General features: G+C 39.1%; 1 protein-coding gene across 3 annotated transcripts in view; it reads right to left on the reverse strand.

Moving 5' to 3' along the window:
- Positions 1 to 6,475: 6,475 nt before the first annotated feature.
- The window catches only part of LOC126183902 (uncharacterized), a 463,083-nt gene continuing 451,946 nt past the window's right edge, over positions 6,476 to 17,612 (reverse strand). For all 3 annotated transcript variants that reach the window (XM_049926242.1, XM_049926240.1, XM_049926241.1), the window contains 3 exons: positions 12,885 to 13,118; positions 12,648 to 12,806; positions 6,476 to 6,849 (listed from right to left, as the gene is read on the reverse strand). In XM_049926242.1, the coding sequence (XP_049782199.1) occupies positions 6,706 to 6,849; positions 12,648 to 12,806; positions 12,885 to 13,118 (537 nt within the window). In that variant the 3' untranslated portion in view covers positions 6,476 to 6,705. The remainder of the gene's footprint in view (positions 6,850 to 12,647; positions 12,807 to 12,884; positions 13,119 to 17,612) is intronic.

Genomic DNA, 17,612 nt, shown 5'->3' on the forward strand with positions numbered 1-17,612 from the left:
AACAAGGCGGACTAGAACTTAATCCAAGAAAGTGTCTCTTTGGAGCAAAAGAAATCAAAATACTTGGACACCTTGTATCAAACGAAGGTGTGCAGCCAGACCCAGAGAAGGTGAGATCTGTAACGGAATTTGCTATTGCTTAAAGTATTAGAGATGTGAGAAGTTTCCTCAGATTATGTTCTTATTACCATCGTTTTATCCAAGACTTTTGTATCAAAGCCAGGCCAGTCCAAGACTTGTTAAAAGCCAATGCTAAATTTATCTGGGGTGGTGCTCAACAAGATTCTTTCGATGTGCTGCGAAAAGCTCCGACGACTGACCCTGTACTTGGTCTATATGACGAGAGAGCACCTACAGAACTACACACAGGGAAAAGAGAAGGTTATAGTCTATGCTTCTAGGACACTTACAAAAGCCAAGAGAAACTACTTAACTACAGAAAGGGAATGTCTTGCTGTGATCTGGGCCATGTGCAAATTTTGACAGGCCATTCACAGTTGTTACAGACCATCATTCACTTTGTTGGTTGACAGGTCTTAAGGATCCAACAGGACGACTCGCCAAGTGGGCACTACGTCTTCAAGTGTATGAAATTACCATAGTGTACAAAAGTGGAAGAAAAAAAACCAAGATGCCGACTGTCTCTCAAGAAACACTGTGCAAGACATACGATAAGATCCACAAGAGATTTTTCTAGCCAGGTTTATTTAGGAATGTCCGTCACTGTGTGTTGCACTGTCGAGAGTGCCAGAGGAGAAAGGCAGTTCCTCCGAAGCCACCTGGCCGACTCATACCGATTCCACCAGCCGAAACACCTTTCAAGCATGATGGGATTGACCTCCTCAGACGATTACCAACGTCTGCTAGTGGCAATAGATGGATTATTGTTTGCACAAATTATCTGACATGCTATGCCATTACAAAAGGCGTGAAAACAGCTGAATTCATCGTGGAAGACATTGTATTAAAACATGGTGCCCCAAGGTTGTTAATTGTGGCTCGAGAGAAACTTTTTCAATTGAATCTTGTGACAGAGATAAACAGCTGGTGCAACATTACTCATCACATGACGACTGCCTACCATTTGCAAACTAACAGGCTTACCGAACACCTTAATAAGACCTTGGCTGACATGCTATCAATGTTCGTCAATGTTGAGCAGAGCAACTGAGATAAGGTGCTACCTTTCATGACGTTTGCCTGCAACAACGCCAAACAAGACACCACAGGATTTACATCATTTTTCCTGGTGCATTGGCGTGAGGCATCTACGACAATGGACACTGTGTTTCCATTACATCCTGATGACGTGAATGATGACTACATTGGCCAGGTGTTAAACAGAGCTGAGGAAGCTCGGCAGTTAGCTCAACTCCTCACGCTGCAGGCTCAAGAAAACCATTGCCGAAGGTATGATGCGAGCCACCGCCCTGTTGCCTACCAGCCTGGTGACCTCTTCTGGATCTTCACTTCTGTTTGGAAGGTTGATATCTCTGAGAAGCTCCTCAGGTGTTACTTTGGACCTTATAAGGTTGTGAAACAGTTTTCTGATGTTACTTATGAAGTTGAAGATTTCGACCCCGACACAAGACGACGAAAGGTCAGAGATACAGTCTACATCCTTCGAATGAAGCCCTATAAAGATCCTGCAACCCAGGAGAAATTTGAAGCTCCAGCAATAGGCAACAAGCAGAAAGGTGACAAAGAGCGTAGCAGCAAAGGAAGTTCTAAGAAGATCACCACCAGGGCGAACATCAGTCATCAGGAGTCGGAGTATGCAGGACTGATGACTCATTCCCGGACTAGGAGGATGTAAAACCAAGATGCTGTTCTCTTAAGGAGGGAGCAATGTCGCAGAAGAAGCTGCGTAATGCATTCACCATTGTGTAGATTCACCAGAACTGTAAAATTTTAATTTATATATTCGGTTCGAGTACATTCTAGAAGTGTCCACAAATGTCAAGAATCATTGGACTGAAATGTTCTGTAACTTTATATATACCGTACGTGTTCTAGCCAGAGGCAGTTCGCTCCATGCTCTTGTATGTGTAAGTGCTGAATAAACCTTCTTCTACATGACACTATTCAGACACCGAATTATTCTCTACTGAAAATATTTGTTCACAATATAAGCCATAAGTGGTTGAGCGTTAATTAGCACCTTGTAGAATTAAATCATCACCTATTGTACTGGTGTGGTCATATACAAAAGGATGAAAAAATATTGAGACAATCTTATGATAAGTGTGGAATTACACACAAAAGCCAGTTAAGAAAGTATGTTTTCTTTACTCATTATGATAGACTGAAAAGTACTGGGAGTGACTACTTCGTTAACTGGCGCTCTATTCCTTTCTACTTCACTATTTACAACAGCCTTCCAATGCTGGCATAACTTTTCAATTCCTGAACTCTTGAAATAACATGGTTTTGAGGTGAAGAACTCATTGAGCCATGTTTGGAGACCATTTTCATCCAGAAAGGAAGTTTCTTGAAGGCTGTTTGATAGAGAGTAGAAAAGGTGAAAATATGAGTGCTTAAGATCGAGTTAATATGGTTGGTGTGGAATGACTTCCAAACCCAACTCCAGTATAGTGTTTTTCATCAGTCCAACTGAATGCAGGTGTGCGTTATTGTGGAGAAGCACCACTTCACTTGCTCATTGTTCTTTGATTGCGCCTGCAAGACATCTCAGTTATTGGCAATAAATGTCAGCAGTGACGGTTAAACCTCAGGTAAGCAGTTTGTAGTACACTGCACCATCACTGTTCCACCTGATGCATAGCATTTCTTTTGTGAATGTGCCAAGATCTTTGTACAGGAGTTGCTGCTTTGTTTGGGCTTAACCATTCACTTCTTTCCCTTATGTTAGCATAAAGACACCATTCTCTTTGACAGTAATGATACAGGATAGGAATGTAGGAATGGTCAGTGTTGTTCTCAACCCAATTCATGACAAGCAAGCAGAGATGGACATGGGGCCACCCATTGATATATTTTTTTTATTATTATTATTACTGAACCTTCCCCATTGCATGTGTATGTTGCACAATGGTTGAATGATCACAGTTCATCACATTTGCCAGTTCTTGAGTACACTGACATGGATCATTTGGGTTAATGTGTTTAAACTATCTTCATCCAATTTTGAAGGTCTTCTTGAAGGTGGAGAGTCACTGATGTCAAAACAATCCTCCTTAAAATGAGAATACCATTTTCTTGCCATGCTCTGTCCAGCGGCACTATCCCCATACATGGCGCAAATGTTTTTGGCTGCCACCATTGCTGTGACCCCTTTATTAAACTCAAACAGAAGAATATGATGGAAATTTTCTGATTTCTCCACTTGGCACTCCATTTTCTAGCATCCACAGCAGCACTCACTATGTCCAAATGACAAAATGGCAATATGTAAACTCAAACACCAACAGTGAACTACAAATAAAAAATGACAGTCAATAAATAAACCCATAACAACTGGAATACCAACATGGAAAACAAAAATGCTATGAACTTATGCACCAGCCTAATACTTAATGGCAAGAAAGCTTTAGGTATGGGCCTGAAGATAGAAAAATAAGCTACTGAGTTTGCAGCAGACGTTAACTGAAGCAAAGATGCCGCAAAACCAAGGCAAGAGGGGACAACCAATACCTCAATTGAAAACAGATGATGTTATAATGGAACTGTCTTGCCACTGACAGAGCAGATTTTGGGATACCAGGGATCATCCTATACAGCTTCACTGGACTGATCCAATGTTTTACTACTGTGCCATATATGCAGTATGTTCAAAAAAAGTGTCAAATACATTGAGAGGTGGCATTACTCATCAAATCAAGATAAGTAAGACCAGTAAACATGCATCCAGGGATGCATACTTTCTGCTATAAATACGTGTTTACAGGTGGTGTTCAACATGGTGTCCATTCATTACAATGCACCCCTCAGCCCTGCGGCTTAAGGAATGGCACACCCTTTGAAATATACCTTGTGGTTGTAGTAGCTGTTGGCTTGCATTAAAGACGCGGCCCTGTAGTGTCTGCACATCATTGATTGGTGTGGTGTAGACCAATTCCTTCAAGTGTCCCCATAACCAAAAATCTAGGGGATTGAGATCTGGGGAACAAGCAGGCCAAGGCATGCCCCCTGCCCCCCAACCAATCCAGCAGTCATGAAATGTCTGCATCAGATGTTCACACACATTGTGACAAAAGTGTGCTGGTGCACCAACCACATTTGAATTTGTTGCTGCAATGGCACAGCCTCCAGCAAGGTAGGCAATGACATTAATGAGAAACTCTAGATAATGTGCCCCAGTTAACCTTTATGGTAGCACATGTGGCCCTATTAATCTACTGCCAAGTCTGCCTGCCCAGACATTGATTGAGAATCGGTGTTGATGCCCTCTTTCTCGAATTGCTTGGGGATTTACTTCTGTCCATACATGCTGGTTATCGAAATTCACAACACCACCACTTGTGATCCTGCCTCATTGATAAATAAAATCTTGGATGGGAACAGTGGATTTGTGGCATACTTCTGCAACATTCACTGACAGAATTGCCATCTGCCATGACGATCCTGTGGTGTTAGGGCCTGAACGCACTGTAGATGATATGAGTACAGCAATTGTTCAGGGACTACTTCCCCAGATAAAAATGTTAGACATGCCTTCTGCTGCTGCTAATCATTGCACATTGGTCCCAGAGGTTTCTTCCAGTGAACATGGCACACGCTCCCCTGTGCCAAGTGTGCGGACTGCGCGGGGCCTTCCACTGTCACTCTCGCAAGGTGCAAGGGTACCTGTGTGTCTCAGACTCTTCAAAAATCTGGTGAACAGCTTACCAGAGGATTCTCTGCACTGTGGATATTTTTCAGTGTAGAAGGCACAGGCTTGCAAGCTATGTCGGTTTGCTAAACCATATCTGAATATCATATCCGTCACTTCACTTGTTGAGTGCCAGCAAGTGGAGGAAGAAAGAAAATGTAAATTTATTACACCATTTGTACATACAAACAGCACAACAACAGTAAACATGTAAGTGAATCCACATTTGGAAGAAGATAAAACACATGGATATGTACCCAGTGTTGGCAGTACTGTACAATAAGGCACACAAACATGACGAACACTGACGTAGCCTGCAACGTGACACAAATCACACAACTGACTGCAGACCACTTAATAGTACATCGAGTATTGTGAGTAAGACATCATAATACCCTGCTGGCACATTTGACAGAGTGCCAATGTAACGGCTGTGCTAATATCTGCAACAAAGTGTCACGCAGCCTCTTCTATAAACATGTTTATCTCAGAAAGTATGCATTTCTGGACCCATGTTTATTGGGCTTATTTTTCTTGTTTTGGTGAGTACTACTGCCTCTCAAAGTATTAGAAACTTTTTTTTGAACACCCTTTATAAAGAAATTAGTGACTGTAGAAAACACTCACACATTCAGACAACCACAACTAACACACAAGGCCACAGTTGTCTCCGAGTGCTAAGGACCAATTGAGACTGCATTTGAAGTAACCAACAATCCAGTTTGGGTTGGTATTGGGGCTCCAGAAGAAGCAGGGAGAGGGAGGGATAGCAGGGTAGAGATGGGGAAAGATGCTAGAGCTGCCTCTTCTACACCCTCACTATGCACCAAAGCTGGACTGCTGCTCCCATCAGACACAGTTGCATTCAGGCCTTACCACCTGGAGATGACATTGGCCCTGTGTGTATGAGTTGTGTTTGTGTGAATGCATGTGTGTTTTCTACTTATGATGAAGGACTTAGCCAAAAAAGCTGAATATTTATCTAGTACCTCCCGCCGCGGAAGTCGAACACGCGCCAGAACAAATGGACGTGGTCAGCCCATAGAGGGCTCCGCGTCTGCGGCGGCTATTCTGCGCAGCGGCTCTCGCGCAGTGAGGGCGCCACCGCTATGCCACATGCAGACAGCGGCCAATAGCCGCTCCCTCGTAGCTCGCTGTTGACGTTTGCCTGGCTCTGGTTCCGAGTGGATTTACTGTTTGTGTTTGGTGTTGTGGTTTGTACAAGCCTCCCTTGTTTATCTCTTCCTTGTTGTGTCGGTCATTGTCAGTTGTTGTCAGTCTGTCATCTGACTCATCCTTGTGTTTACCCGGTGGTGCATGCTCCACCGCCGGTGGCTTCTCCACCTGGCGGCTCCGATCCGCAGCCCAAGGTGTTCCTGTGGTTGGTTTTGGTTACTACTCAGTGACTCAGTGCCTTCTTTGTGTGATGAGTAACACTCTGTCCATTTCATGTGGCTGTTACTCCATCCTGGACTTTCCACTGTTTTAATTTGGTGGTAGAATTGTTTGAAAAATGACAAGTATTAGGAATTGTGATTTATTTATCTCATGATGTACATTTACAATCCATTTTGTTTGCATACAGGAGAGATTATATGCATTGTTAGGTCTGTACTTCAGATGTGGATGGTAAACAAAGACATATTAAATTTTATTTGTTTTTTATTTAGTATACTACAAAAGGTGAGGAACAAAACAATATAACAATGTATTGAGTCAATTTACACTGAATAACTTAATTGTAATACTACATACAGCGTCAGCTTTCTCAAACAAACTCCCTTAGACTGCAGTACAGTTTTGGTAATGCAGACAAGCAACTGAATTCAAAATATTTTGGATCTACCATACAAAGGAAAAACTGACATCACATTTCATATGGGAGCTTCCCGGGGCTCCAGGAGAATCTCATTCACAGCACAATAATCAGGTTGTGTAAGAGCATAAATTACTGCCTGCGCAACATCATTTGGTGTTAAAATCTTTACCTTATCACTGGCATCATACATCTCTTTTGCCTGAAAACAGAAATGAAAGTGTAACAGTTCCACATATTTGTGATCAACTTCAGGGATAATGATAAGGTTTTAACCATAGCATTATGTCAAACCCCCATTACAGATTCATCATGTAAAACAGCCTGTATGTAGACATATAATGTACATCAAGAGTTGAAGGTAGCCTGAGGAGCTTTAGAATAAATCTGCATCTCACTGTTTCATTTCATGTACACTTGTGACTACACTATTTTAGAACACTGAGAACTTCCATAACATAATTTATGTATAATTTGTATTTAGTTCACATAATAATAAAAGTATTTGAACTAACTGATCTGTAACTTGTGTCACGCTCAGTCGAGAACATATGATCAGTTTTATCCTTAAACTTCAGCAAATTATGTAAATATGTATGATTACGTGCAAGAAAGTGAAAACATTTAGTACACAAATATCAACTCAGAGTTAAAAATTGTGCATTTTGCCAACTGTAAAAAATGATCTTGACATCAGGATTATTGAATTAGACTATATACTTACATAATTTACATACTTTAGACTAAAAGTAGCATCTGCAATGAACCATACAAATGTTGGCTTGTTTCCTGCTTTCATGCAGTATGATCAGCCCCAATTGAACATCTCTGTCAGGAAGGTCAATATGGAGCTAGATCAGCTACTTCGGTAGGCTACTTTGTCAGGCATAGGTTTGGTTCCTGTTGATGGTGTTGGTAGGTGGGACTTCACAAGACATGTCTTGCATCTCAATAGGAAAGGAAAGGGTAAATTGGCTGGGATGATGAAATGAAATGATCATATGGCATTGTTGGCTGGGAGGTCCGAGATGGGTTCGGCCACCAAGTGGAAGTCTTATTTCAGTCAGCGCCACATTGGGCGACTTGTGGCCGATGATGAGGATGAAATGATGATGGGGACAACACAACACAACACAACACCCAGACCCCGAGCAGAGAAAATCTCCAACCCGGCCGGGAATCGAACCTGAGCCCAATGCATGGGAGGCAAGGATGTTACCACCCAGCTAAGCAGGCGGATGGCTGGGATGATAGCAAAATCTTTAAGGGGGGGCACTGAAACTCATGGGAGTACCATTTTTTTAGGCTAACATCAGTGTCCAGTTATCCTTAAATGAAACTAAAAAATTCTGAGTAGAGCAACATGTGCATGTGAGCTTAAACTAAATAATGGTACTTTTGCAATTGTAGCCATGTATAGGACGCCATTGGCAAATTTTCAACTATTTTTGAAACACTTGTAAACTTTGTTGTGCTATTGTCAGACAGAGGGAAGCAAATTATTGTTTGTGGGGATTTCAATGTGGATTTTCTGAAAGAGTCAGATAGAAAGTTTGACCTTCAAGTATTATTTGATTCTTTCAATTTGGCATCAGTTATTAATTTTCCTACTTGTGTTGATGGGAAACCAGCACACTGATAGATAATGTTTTAATAGACCAAGATAAATTTAATCAAATAAAAACTTTTCCTGTTAAGAATAGTCTATGTGATAATGATGCACAGCTAGTTACGGTATACGTATGATACAGCTCCATACAGTAATGCTAAACATTCCTCCACAATAGTGCATTCAATTAACAATTTAACAATTGAAAATTTTAGGGAAAGATTGCAACAGTTAGACTGGGATGAGGTGTACAGGGAACCTAATGCTAATTTGAAATTTAACCTATTTCATGACACCTTTGTCAGTATATTTGTAAACAGTTTACCTAAGACAACAGTGAAATATAATTGTAAGAAACGATCTAAAAAGCGATGGCTTACTAAAGGGATAAAAATATCTTGTAAACAGAAAAGGGAAATGTATCTTATAGCTAGGAGGTGTAATGATCCAAACCAGTGAAAAATTATAAAAACTACTACACTGTATTAAGAAAAGTTATTAAAAAGTCCATAACTATGTGCATTATGTCTGAGAGTAGCACATCTGATAGTAAAATTAAAACAATTTCGAATATTGTTAAAAGAAAAACAGGTCAACCGAGAGTACAGGAAGAATGTATTTCTATCAAACTCAATGAAAAGTTTGTTAACAAGAAGTCAGAAGTAGAAAACATTTTTAATAATCATTTTTAAGTGTTGTAGAGAAAATAAGATCCAGCTATTCATTAGAAAATGCAAGGCATTATATGGAAGAGTCAATACCTATGCAATTTTATAAAATCGAAATTCAACCCACCTCTCCTACTGAAATTAGAAAAATAATAAATTCACTCAAAAGTAAAAGCTCACATGGAATTTATGGCATTTCCAACAAAGTACTAAAAGCTTGTTCCCAATAGGTAAGTGGGATACTCAGCAAGATACATAGTAGATCACTGAAACAGGGCATTTTTCCAGATAGACTGAAATATGCTATTGTTAAACCATTGCATAAAAAAGGGGATAGGTCTGATGCTAACAACTAACACCCAGTCTCACTTCTGACAGCTTTATCTAACATTCTTGAAAAAGTAATGTATTCAAGAGCAGCATCACATATTTGTAAAAATGAAGTACTAACAAAATATCAGTTTGGTTTTCAGAAAGACTTTTCAACAGAAAATGCTGTATATGCTCTCACTGATCAAATATCAAATGCATTGAATAACTGAACATCACTCATTCGAATATTTTGTGATCTCTCAAAGGCTTTTGATTATGTGAATCTTGAAATTCTGCTAGATAAGCTTAGGTATTGTGGTATGAGTGGGACAGTGCACAAATAGTTTAATTCATATTTAACTGGAAGAATGCTGAAGGTTGAAATTAACAGTACAGATAGTCTTCAAGAATCAGCAGATTTCTCTAACTGGAGAGGTATCAAGAATGGTGTCCCACAGGGTTCAGTCTTGGGTCCCTTATTGTTCGTAATATTAATAACTTCCCACTTTATATTCATGAAGATGAAAAGCTAGTTCTTTTTGCTGAATAATCAGCTGATGAAACAGTATATAATGTCTTTCAGAAGATTATTAAGTGGTTCTTTGCAAATGGACTCTCACTAAATTTTGAGAAAACACAGTATATACAATTCTGTACAGCAAATGGCAAACCACCATTGATAAATATAGACTATGAACAAAAGTTTGTTGGTAAGGCAGAATATTCAAAATTTCTGGTTATGTGCATTGATGAGAAATTGAACTGGAAGAAACACAATGATGGTCTGCTGAAACGGTTAGGTTCAGCTGCTTATGCTATTAGGGTTATTGCAAATTTTGGTGTAAACATATCATTAAATTAGCCTACTGTGCCTATTTTCATTCACTGCTTTCGTATGGCATCATATTTTGGAGCAATTCATCATTAAGAGAAAAAGTATTCATTACACAAAAGCATGTAATTAGAATAATAGCTGGAGCCCACCCAAGATCATCTTGCAGAGATTTATTTAAGGAACTTAGGATATTATACTACCTTCACAATAGATATATTCACTTATGAAATTTGTTATTAATAATGGATCCAATTTAAAAATTAACAGCAAAGCGCATAGCTACAACACTACAAGAAAGGATGATCTTCACTATTCTGAGTTAAATCTGACTTTGGCAAAGAAAGGGGTGAATTATGCTGCCACAAAAATCTTTGGTCATTTGTCAAATAGCATTAAAAGTGTGGCAGACAGCCCAACAACATTTAAAAACAAATTAAAAGAATTTATGAATGCAAAACTGCTGTCAGTACATGGAAGGAATTAAGATCTACTAAAATATTTATGAAGTATATCGTGTTCATACAAGGTTGCAATAACATGGGGTATCAAGTGTGTGTGTGTGTAATAGGGGACATTAGAAAGATGAAAAACTGAAGAACCTGGAATGGATGATACTTGATGAAAGATGCACAATATCAAACAAACAAAAATATATTTCAAGAAGCAGTTTCCAGCGAGCCATCTAGGATTATTTTCAGAGACCCTGGTTACCACTCAAACATATTTTGTAAGTATATGGTCTGACTACAGCACACATGGAAGCATAGAAGATTATATGGTTTCTAAGCTCTATCTTTGAATTGAAAGGAAATGTACCCATTTTACCTTATTAAAAAAATATCAATTTTTCACACTTTACAGTGACTTGTTGAACATACACACAAATGTAAAATAACTGGTAGAATCATTCTGGAGGTATTTGCTTACTACCAATCAATTGTACAAGGTGTACAACTTTGCTTCCACCATTTTTCCCCACCATTTGAAGCTTTAATGAAACAAATTGGTTACACATGTATCATTCAAAGTATTTTCCATCACTGGCTACTACTTTTTCCCATCTTTTGGGCAGTGTATGAATCCAGTGTCGAAAAGATTGTTCATCTTTTGAAGCGATCCATGAATCAATTCATTTTGTGACTTCTTCATGAGATTGGAAGTGCCATCTGCCATTGATCTAAACAGGTGATAGCTCAAATGGTTCAAATGGCTCTGAACACTATGGGACTTAACTTCTGAGGTTATCAGTCCCCTAGAACTTAGAACTACTTAAACCTAACTAACCTAAGGACATCACACACATCCATGCCCAAGGCAGGATTCGAACCTGCGACCATAGCGAAACAGGTGATAGTCAGAGAGATCAATGTCTGGAGTATAAGGCAGGTGGGGTAGGACTTCCCGCTTTAACGTTCCCTAGTACGTTTTTACCTCTTTTGCAACATGGGGTTGAGCGTTGTCATGCTGCAAAATCACTTTATCAGGCCTCTCGCTGCATTGCAGCCATTTGTCTTTTAATGCTCTGCTCAAATGCATTAATTTCATTCGATAATGAGCACCTGTGATTGTTTTATGTGGTTTTAACACCTCATAGTACACAACGCCAAGCTGGTCCCACCAAATGAGGAGCTTGATCTTGGAGCCGTGAATATTCGGTTTGGCCGTCGACGTAGAAGTCTGGCCGGGATATCCCCATGATTTTTTACGTTTAGTGTTATTGTAATAAACCCATTTTTCATCCCTGGTCACAATGCAATGCAGAAATCACTTCCGTTTTTGTCTCTGAAGCAACTGTTCACTAACACACAAATGCTGTTCAACGTCTCTTGATTTCAGCTCACACAGGACCCAAGTTCCTTCTTTCTGAATCATGCCCATAGCCTTGAGACATTTTGGAATGACTTGCTGAGTCACTCCCACTAATCATACCAATTCTTCTTGAGTTTGACATGAGTCTTCAGTCAGCAATGTCTCCAATTATGCATCTTCAAAAACATTCTCTCTTCCACCACTATGCTGGTCTATGACATTAAAATCACCATTTGTGAAGCGTTGAAACCACTCAACACATTCTTTCACTAATAGTGTCCTTAACATATGTACTTGAGAGCATTTGATGAGACTCAGCAGCTGTTTTCTTCATACTGAAACAAAAGAGTAACACCTCCCGCAAATGACGAGAATTCGGGTCATTAACTGACATTTTCAATCAGGAACAACTTTATGATGCAGACACAAATCGAGTAATGTTTGAATGAGGTTATGTTGACTGAGGTCCAAGCTAACTGCCTAACATCTGCAATCTGTCTCTTTTGACCACTACTTACCGTAGTCGCCACCTATCGGCAAACGGTGGGAGCAAAGTTGTACACCTTGTAGCTTTTGGTCTGACTAGAAAGTTGTTGTTGAAATTGCAGAACTATTTTCAACCTAATTTTTACTGGAACATCTTTTGCTGCTTTATCTTGACAGCCATTCTCAAAATGTATAGAATATTGTATACTGAAATACTAAACTGAGACAAATTATTAATATCTTTACCTATGAGTAAAAGTCAAACATGGTTTGATACTCACTTCTACATCTGTTGAGTGACCATGGAGCTCTGTTTTGACATCACCTGGTTGTATACAAGTTACTTTGATACCTGTTCCCACTACTTCTTCCCTTAGCGACCTTGACAAAGCTTCAATAAAAAACTTTGTGCCTGAATATACAGCAAGTCCAGCATATGCCTGAAAAAGAAACAAAGAGAAAATGTTATGAGGGTCTTACAGCAAACTTTTGTATAGTTGCACTTTCAGAAGCCTCACCTTCCTTCCAGCATCAGATGATATGTTTATAATGTGTCCACACTTTCTGTCTACCATCCCACCCAAGACTGCAGACAGACAAGTCAAAACACCATTTATATTCACATCCACCATTTTTTTCCAATCAGATAATTTTAGGTTTTTCATTAATGTGTAATACATAACTCCAGCATTATTTACCAATATGCTGATAGGTCCTAACAATGATTCTGTTTTTTTCACTCCTGCACACACCTAAAAGGAAAATTTGAGGTTATTGGTGTCAAGGTGACATTATCACACAACATAGTGCATTTAGTTCTAAGAGTTTAATGTATAGTAACCACAGGATAAATATTTTAGGAGTGAGGAAACTCCACATTTAGAGATAAATTAACATCATCAGCTAGCTCTTAAATTGATTTAGTTACACTACCGGCCATTAAAATTGCTACACCACAAAGATGACGTTGTGAAATTTAACCGACAGGAAGAAGATGCTGTGATATGCAAATGATTAGCTTGGCGACAGTGGTGACACCTACAACCTGACATGAGGAAAGTTTCCAACCAATTTCTCATACACAAAGAGCAGTTGACCGGCGTTGCCTGGTGAAACATTGTTGTGATGCCTCGTGTAAGGAGGAGAAATGCGTACCATCATGTTTCCGACTTTGATAAAGGTTGGATTGTAGCCTATCATGATTGCCGTTTATCGTATTGTGACATTGCTGCTTGTGTTGGTCAAGATCTAATGACTGTTAGCAGAATATGGAGTCGGTAGGTTCAGGAGGGTAATATGGAACGCCATGCTGGATCCCAACGGCCTCGTATCACTAACCGTCGAGATGACAGGCATCTTATGCACATGGCTGTAATAGATTGTGCAGCCACATTTTGATACCTGAGTCAACAGATGGGGACGTTTGCAAGACAACAACCATCTGCACGAACAGTTCGACGACGTTTGCATCAGCATGAACTATCAGCTCGGAGACCATGGCTGCAGTTACCCTTGACGCTGCATCACAGACAGGAGCGCCTGCGATGGTGTACTCAATGATGAACTTGGATGCATGAATGGCAAAACGTCATTTTTTTGGATGAATCCAGGTTCTGTTTACAGCATCATGATGGTCGCATCCGTGTTTGGCGTCATCGCGGTGAACGCACATTGGAAGCGTGTATTCGTCATCGCCATACTGGTGTATCACCCGGCATGATGGTACGGGGTGCCATTGGTTACACATCTCGGTCACCTCTTGTTCGCATTGATGGTACTTTGAACAGTGGACATTACATTTCAGATGTGTTATGACCCATGGCTCTATGCTTCATTCAATCCCTGCAAAACCCTAAATTTCAGCAGGATTGTGCATGACCGCATGTTGCAGATCCTGTACAGGCCTTTCTGGAAACAGAAAATGTGCGACTGCTGCCCTGGCAAGCACATTCTACAGATCTCTCACCAATTTAAAATGTCTGGTCAATGGTGGCCAAGCAACTGGCTCATCACAATATGCCAGTCACTACTCTTGATGAACAGTGGTATCGTGTTGAAGCTGCATGGGCAGCTGTACCTGTACATGCCATCCAAGCTCTGTTTGACTCAATGCCCAGGCATATCAAGGCCGTTATTACGGCCAGAGGTGGTTGTTCTGGGTACTGATTTCTCAGGATCTATGCACCCCAACTTCGTGAAAATGTAATCACATGTCAGTTCTAGTATAATATATTTGTCCAATGAATACCCGTTTATCATCTGCATTTCTTCTTGGTGTAGCAATTTTAATGGCCAGTAGTGTATTATCCTCATTTTTACTTGAAAGGGTGGCAAACTTATGCTACATTAATGTTCCTTTAGAGCTTTATTTTCATTCACAGGAAACTTTGATTTTTGATTTATTTTTACATCGTTCATTATATTCAACATTCTGATGTCAACAAGGTTAAATGACAAGAAGGAAACAACTGTTTTTTTGGACAAGAGTACACAAAGATGAAGGGAGAGGTGTGAGAGTGAGTAGGAAGCCCAAGATGGTGTATCAGTAAATGCTAAGTCAGCTTTGGTATAGAGATAATATACAATGCGTGATCAAAAAAAAAATAATGGGAATTTTTTTTATTTTGAGGTCTTTATGCATATAGCTTTCAATTTTTTAAAAATCTTGTTGGTACATATGTTCCTTATATATGTTTTCATTTTCAGATGTTTTGAATATTTGATTTATTGTTGACAGTCAAAAAGGTTACACATATTTTTGAGTGCTCGGTGAATTTTTACTTTTGAAAAAGATGGATCAAGGAATTTCCATTAAATTTCACTTGATAAATGAAATAAAGTTCAACACTACTTTTGAAATGGTGCTGTGGCTTTTGACAAATCTGAGTGATGAGTTACACCAGAAAATTATTCCATAAGAGGCTATTGAGTGGAGATATGAAAAATATGCCAGGAGGTTGATTTGTTTGTCCAAGACAAGCAGTTATACAAAGAGAAAAATTAGGTGAACTAATTGTTCGAGAAGGTCAGTAATATTCTTCCTCCAGTTCAAGTTTTCATCAATATGTACTTCCAACAATTTTGAGCATTCTATCATATTTACTGGGTACTGCTTATGTGCTGCATCAATAGAATTGTTAGTATGATTGTCTTTGCTGTACAGATCTGAATAAAGTGTGTTTTTTCAAAATTTGGGGAGAATTCATGTTCTGAGAACCACTTGTGCCAATTCTTCTAACTGAATGTTAAGTAGGAGGTCATTCATGTAAATATGGAATAGAAGTTTCCACAAAATTGAGCCCTGTGGGACTCCCATTGTGATTTCTCCTGAGCCACAAAAATTTTCTACCCTTCCAACATTGTTTGAATTATTCAGCATAACTTTTCACATTGTTTGTTAAGTATGTTTCAAACCAGGTATACATAAAGCCATCGATTCCATAAAACTTAAGGTTTTCCTACTAGAGTAATATGACCTACACAATCAAATGCCTCAGAAAGATCACAAAAGTACCAACAGATGATATTTTATCATTTAAGTCTTGTACTGTTTGATGAGTAAATGTGTAAATAGCCTTCTCAGTTGAGCAACCCAACTGGAAGCCAAACTGTGAAAATGCTAAGTAAATTGTTTCAACTTAAGTGTGAGATAACACTTGAGTACATTAATGTCCGAAATACTTTGGAAAAAGATGTCAGCAAGGAAACTTTATGAAAACTGTTTAATTCTGGCTTGTCACCTTTCTTATGAAGAGGTTTAACAATTGCTTTTTTTTTAACTTGTCTGAAAAAATTCCCTGTGCCAGCAGTGTATTGCATATATCACTAAGAATGTTACTTATTAAGTTGGAACAGCTTTTCAGAATTCTGTTTGAAATTCCATCAACATCAGATGAGCTTCTGTTTTTTAGAATTTAATTAATTCCATTAATTTCAGTATGTTGGTGCTACTTCAAGTTGCTTAAAATTTTGTAGAATGACATTTTTAATATATCCTCTGCTTCTTCTGCTGAACTATTGTATCTTATATTTGCTGCTACATTTAGAAAGTGATTGTTAAAAGTACTCGCAACTCAGTAACAACACAGAAATTTAGTCTAATTGTTATGGTATCTTGTCCTCTGAATTACTGTCCTATCTCCCATTTGAAAATATCCCATATAGTTTTAGTCTTACTAATCTGCTTTACTTATTTCTGTCTGGCTGTGCATACTTCTGGACATTTCAATTACCTTCTTTAAAATACTACAGTATTTTTGTGTAGTATGCAAGCTATGATGTCATCACAGTGACTTTGGTTACTAAAATTAATAAATCAATCAAGAAGGCCAGGAGAGTATTTCTGCTAGAAAGAGCTGATAGACAATTGTTAGCTTCCCACTACAACTGAACTGACATCAGTTCCAGTACAATGAACATACAGGAATTATGGGCAAAATTTTAATGGATTATAAATCATACTTGGGAGAAGTATGTGCCGAGTAAATGGATTAAGAATGGAAATGACCCACTGTGGTTTAACAATGGAATTGAAAAATGCTGAGGAAGCAAAGGCTGTTGCACTCTCGGTTCAAAAGAGAATGTGCAAATGACAACAGGTAAATTAATAGAAATTCGTGCATCTGTAAGAAGATTGATGTGTGAAGCTTAAAAATGCTTTAACTATCAATTTTTTGTGTGCACTGCTTCATAGTTCTTGAATGAAGTTTGTGCTTGATTTGGCCACTGGAGGATATGCGGCCTGCTAATATGACAGTAGTTGCATGTGCAGCCTGCTGGCATCACTGGAACTAATGAATATATAAGCCAGAGCACAAGGCTCCACTGGTCACCTGTGTACTGCTAATTGTATTATAGCTTGTCTTCCATGTGTGTACTGCTCAAGCAATAAATTACAATGTTCCTGGGTTAGAACACTTTTTGGCAAAGAGGATCGGATTGTCTCCATGTGCTCCACATCAGTCATTACTCCTTCGAGTTTAGTTTCCATGGAGGCAGTGCTTAAATCTTTTCTTGAGCAACAGCAGGCACTGACAATTGCTATTTTCAGTTTAATGACTACATTGGCCTAACTTGTGGTATTGCCAACAACTCATCTGCAGCTGTTTCCTGCATATGATGATGCAGAAGAAGACTGAGACTCTTACCAAAAATGCCTGCAGCAACATTTCTAGGCACTTTAGGTAACAGACGTAATCTTGGGTGAGGCCCTTTTTTGTCATGGATTTCACCTTGCAGGTATCAGT

Source organism: Schistocerca cancellata, chromosome 4, assembly GCF_023864275.1.
Source record: "Schistocerca cancellata isolate TAMUIC-IGC-003103 chromosome 4, iqSchCanc2.1, whole genome shotgun sequence".
In the NCBI taxonomy this organism is placed as follows: Eukaryota; Metazoa; Arthropoda; class Insecta; order Orthoptera; family Acrididae; genus Schistocerca; species Schistocerca cancellata.